At 36.3% G+C, this 5,260-nt stretch overlaps 1 protein-coding gene across 2 annotated transcripts in view; it reads left to right on the top strand.

Moving 5' to 3' along the window:
• The first annotated feature begins 1,207 nt into the window (after window positions 1-1,207).
• sgk1 (serum/glucocorticoid regulated kinase 1) overlaps window positions 1,208-5,260 on the top strand; it is a 36,025-nt gene continuing 31,972 nt past the window's right edge. The window contains exons 1-2 of one of the 2 annotated variants that reach the window (XM_024291124.2): window positions 1,208-1,519; window positions 1,860-2,010. In XM_024291124.2, coding sequence (XP_024146892.1) covers window positions 1,912-2,010 — 99 coding nt within the window. In that variant the 5' untranslated portion in view covers window positions 1,208-1,519; window positions 1,860-1,911. Of the gene's footprint in view, window positions 1,520-1,859; window positions 2,011-5,260 lie in introns of those variants that run through there. The other variant, XM_024291125.2, reaches the window with a different exon arrangement.

Here is a 5,260-nt window from a genome sequence, read left to right as displayed (position 1 = left end):
GGAACCATTTTGATGGTTTAACCCTGAAATTTTAACCCTTTAAGTGTCAGACAGGAAGCATTAGGTCCCATATTTATAGTTTTTGGTGCAAACCCAATGCAGACTCGAACCCACAATCTGAGAGTTTCAGGGCGGACACTCTACCACTTGGCTTACATTACCTATAAGTAAAGGAAAAAATTTTATTTATTGAACATTTTCCGCTTAAATATGCAAAAAAAAAAAAGTCTTTTTTTAAGAAAACAAGAAAATACAGAAAGTGAAATGTAATTATCTTGAAAGTATCTTTTCCAAAAATTCTGAGTCATTCCTCTTCGGTGAAATCCTACCTATTATTTCTTACATTAAAAGGAAAGTTATTTCAAAAAGAATACGCATAAAGGAACTTGATCAAATGAAGAGCTTTTGCAGGGTATGTGTTGCAAAAAACCTTGACTGACAACCTCCTCTCAGGAAATCAAAACCTGCATCTGGTCTTAAATATCCCAAAAGAAACTATACTTTGTGGAAATCGTTGGGTTGAAAAGGTTTTCCTTTGTAAGTCATCCAACTTTTCGACTTTTTGAAAAGTTAAATTGTTCATAAAGCTGCTTAATCGGTTGCCCGCCCCCCCAAAATGATTAAATGTGAATAATTGTTAAATTCTTTATGTTAAAAGTGACGATGCACGAGGCTTCCCTCCCCACTACCTGGCTGCTTTGTTTCATCCCTGCTGATTGGATTCAATCGATTTCTGAAAAGCTGGTGGGAGTCCAACTCTGTCATTATTAAAGCGTAAGCTCTGAACCTAGCGAAGGTTTTTCAGCGTCTGACATTATTAAGTTGCTTTTACACAGCTTAATTCATCTAAAAGAGGCAGGATTGATGGATTCGTAGAAAGAGCACACCTCACAGATAATGTCCACAGGTGTCACATCAGGAAATGAAAGTCTGGGTTTATTTCGGGAGCAGAGGCAGGGTCTGACACAAAGATATGAAGTGTGATTATGGAGTGTGAAATCTAGCAACAAAAAGTCTAAATAAAGAAGTGGAAACAATCCTTCGATTGGACAAAATAAGACAACAGAACGAAAGCGTGGGAGGTGAAAGAGGAGGAGTTAGCATCAACTGCCGCAGAAGAATGACCCAGCAGAAGGAAAGGGGGAGGGGGGACGCGGAGATGAGGACCAGTGACGAAGCGAGAGGGGAGGGGAGGGGAGGCAGCAGCTGCTCACTGCAGAGTCCTTCATTGATAAATCAGCAGTTGTGTGAACCAGGGGACTGCAGCTGGACACATCACCTTCACCTCATCATGCGCCCACACACTCGACCCGAGTCTCCGTCCAAGGTGCACCTCAGGCAGTTGCACTCACACTCAGTCAGGTTGAGAGGCTCCTCTTAAGCCACCAAAGAATCCTCTTTTCCTTTCTCCACATCCTGGCTTTGGAGTTGAGAAGGACAGTTGAGGAGTAGCTGATCTGGGACTTTAGAAAAAAACCTGCAGCACCTTCAAGGGACCAAGTCTGCGCAACAGATAAAGGTACAGATTCCTGCAGGACCTCCTGCACATACGCTCCACATATGCACATAAACTTTCCACACAAGCAAGCATAAACAAAGCTGTTTCATCTTCACAGCAACAGGAGCTGATGTCTTTCTCCTCCGCCTCCTCTCGTATATGTTTGCATCTCTCACTTTTGCTCCTACCTTTCTCCTTTTCTCTAACTGCAGCATCCTGCCTCACTCCCTCGGTGTTTTTTTGGTACCTCTCCGTGCACTCACTCTCCTGCATCCCCTTTTTGCAGAAGCATCTCCCTCATTTTCCGTCTCTGCATTTCCTCCCTCCCCGATGCTTTAAACAAGTCTCTCTGTTTCGCCAGCCTGTCCGTCACCCTGGGATCTAAGGAGGCAAGCGGTGCGCCGGTGTCGGCCATGAAGCTGGTGAACGGTGGAGGAGGTGGCGGAGGAGGGGGGGAGAAATCCGCCTTCTCCTTTAAGAAGTGCTCCGCTTTTCAGTTTGTCAAGAGAAAGGTGAGTCTGGGTGACACGCAGGGGGAATGTTTGGGGAGGACGTTTGCCTTCACCTGTACCTGCACAGACTGGCGGAGGAGGTGGCACAGCCGGAGTGAGCGTGTGTGTGCCAGGGATGATGTCATGGTTAAAGCTGAGGCGCTCTAATGAGGCTCAATAATTGACTCTGCATGTTTATGCCTTTTATGAACTTCAAAACAAAGCTGCTTGGAAAAGATTAATGTGATGTTTTATACATGCAAGCATTTTCTGCTCAATGTTGATGATTTGTCTTAATTAGTGGATTTCATTAATATTGATTTTGTCTCCATGACTTAATATAGAGAGATAATCTGAAATCCTTCTAAAATTATTCTATATATAAGCTTAAATCCTCGGATCTGAACAATAAAAACAACAATTTTTATCAAGGCAGTTATATATTTTAGTATTTCCATCAATTGAGCTGTATCCACACACTGCAATCATCTTTGATTTAAAACCTTTCCAGTTCTCTTTTAATTATCATTATGCCATTTTTAGCCAAATATCAACTAACCAGTGATGGATTCTAGGACATAGTTTCTGCAGAGCGGCAGATGTTCGTTAGAAATTTGCCTCTGAATTGTGTTATTTTCTACATCAAAAATACAATATTTTCAAAGAGCATTTTTATTATTCTTATCTAGATTTATAACAATTTGAATTAAAAAAGACTCAGAAATTAAAGCTTAATTTTTAGCTTTAAGCTTATTTTTTAATATATGTCTTACATCATCAAAAAGGTCTTTAAAACTACAAAAATGTTTATGTATATTTTTTTTTATCAGAGTGGGTCTTTAAAATGCTTTTTTAATCAAATGTTGTCATACTTTCTTGGATATGTCACAACTTAGTGTTTAAATTCCCTTTTATTTAAATAAATTAATGCTAACTAGTTAAAGTAAGTCGATATAAACACACAATAAAAGCATGTTCTTATGTTTCTAATATCCGATTATTACACTTGATAGCAGAGAAAACTAACTTTTAAGTAACTTTTAAACAAAAAAAATAAATCTTGAATATCTTGTTGAGTCATTTGGCCTTAAAAATATCTTCTTTTAAGCAATATTTACTATAGAACTTTTTTTTTCTTTACATGAAATTTTTAAATGAATGTTTTACTGTGTTGTTTAAAAAAACAAACTTGCTCAACTTAGCAAAATTATTACCAATAATCAAAGAAATAGACCAAAATATTCATAGATATTTTCACAATTTAATGTTGCCTTTTTTTCTTGTTAAGAAATCTCACCAAGATGAATTCTACTTATTCCATTGGTAGATTTTTCACTCCTATAAAGTATCTCATGTTCTATATTTTTAGCATTTTTTGAGAATTTTTTAGCCCAAACCTTAAAGATAGCATCACAACTGTAACATTAAAGTTGCCTCTAAGTTTGGCTTCGCTCAAGTGGGTAGTTTTAGTACATCTTCTGCTCACACTGTTTTTGCAAACAGCTCGTTTACTGCTTCCCTTAATGTGAATAATTTACACCTAATTTGCATGAGATCAAAGCGGAATTCAGAGCAACATGGCTGCGAGCCATAACAGGAAGGAAATGACTGACAATACTTCAAGCCTGTGCAACAGAGGTGCACTGATGGATTTATTTAATAATCCCACTCTGTGAATATTAGAGAAACGGATTTATTCGATGATATTCTGGTATACTAACAAATCAAAGGCTTCTCTTACAGCTTTTTTTGATTGAAGCTGGAAACCATTGAGTCATATTCTTGGGAAACACTTTTAATTTGATCTAATCGGATTAAAGGGTTTCTCGTGTTGTTCTGCTGTGTCAAAAGTGTTGTGAGAGGGCTTCTTGCCTCAGATGGTGCGGGGAGAAGAATGTGGATCACACATGACTCAGGGAAGATGAGCAGATTGTGTGAACACCCACACACAAACACACATGTAGTAGCAGAATCACCTGTTATCCACAATTTCTATCTCTCTATCCATCTATTCAAACACAATACTAAATAAGCATTTTGTGAAATAATACTATCATATTAATACTGTTGTGAGTATCCACACAAAGATTTTTTTTATTTGGTAACCTTTTACAAGAGGAATCACCTTACTAATGTTAGTTAACACATAACTAAGCATTAATTAACTATTAAATACAGTGTTGATATCCCATTTTAAGCATTACTAATGCTATGTTATTGCAGAATACATATTAATTAATGCTTTATAATGCATTAAGTAATGTTAAATAACACACATTCATTAACAACTCACTAATACATTAACTAATACTCTCACTAACGCAAAGTAATGCATTAATGTGCACATCAACATGTTATTTAATAGTCAGTTAATGCTTAATTATGTGTTAACTAACAATAATAAATTGACTTCTTTAAAAATTGTTGCAATTTATTCTATATTATTGCATTTTTATAATTATTCTAATAATTAATAACATTCTTAGTGACACACAATTACATTTGTTAGTATATTTTACATTTTTATACTGTTTTTGCACTACTTTTACTATTGTCTTTTATTTTTATGACACCAGATACACGTTAGCATGATGGCTCCCTTTAATTTCTTCATGCTCTTTAAATGATGACAGTATAGCATTCTATTTCTACTTCAACTTCTATTTCTATTCTTTTTTGTTTTGATGTTGTTTAATGAACTGCTGTAAATGTTTGCATTTTTTTAACTCTTTGACACCTGATGCTTAAACATAACATTTTTAATATACTGTAAGTTTTCAACTATTGACACGATGAACATAATTCCAGCATATTCTGAAGGAGAAAAGCAACTCATTGATCAAAGAATATATACACTGGAGCTCTAGTGTTAAAGGGTTAATTTTTAATATTTTACCTTTACGTAAATTTGTTTTTTTCTGTATGATTTTGCTTGATTAAGAAATTGCCAAATTTGGGACAAATAAGTTATGTTTATTATTTTTTTTACTATTATAAGAGAAAAAAAGACATTCCTGTAGATCAGGGGTCCCCAAACTACAGCCCGCGGGCCGGATCAGGCCTGTCTCCACATTTGGCCCGGCCCCCAGCCGCCGATCGAGACCCACATAGAACATGACTTTTTATTCCAGCCTTCAGTCTGAACTATGATGGGAGAGGATATAATATTCATTGGTTTAATAGTGATTCACTTTTTCTTTATTTCTGTATTATTATTATTTTTCTTCCGTATGTTTTTTGGGTGTCCATAGCTCTTCAGCTCTTTCAGCTA

Source organism: Oryzias melastigma, linkage group LG24 (genome assembly GCF_002922805.2).
Source record: "Oryzias melastigma strain HK-1 linkage group LG24, ASM292280v2, whole genome shotgun sequence".
Taxonomy (NCBI): Eukaryota; Metazoa; Chordata; class Actinopteri; order Beloniformes; family Adrianichthyidae; genus Oryzias; species Oryzias melastigma.
The sequence above is the reverse complement of the archived record's forward strand: the minus strand, read 5'-3'. Positions and strand labels throughout refer to the sequence as shown.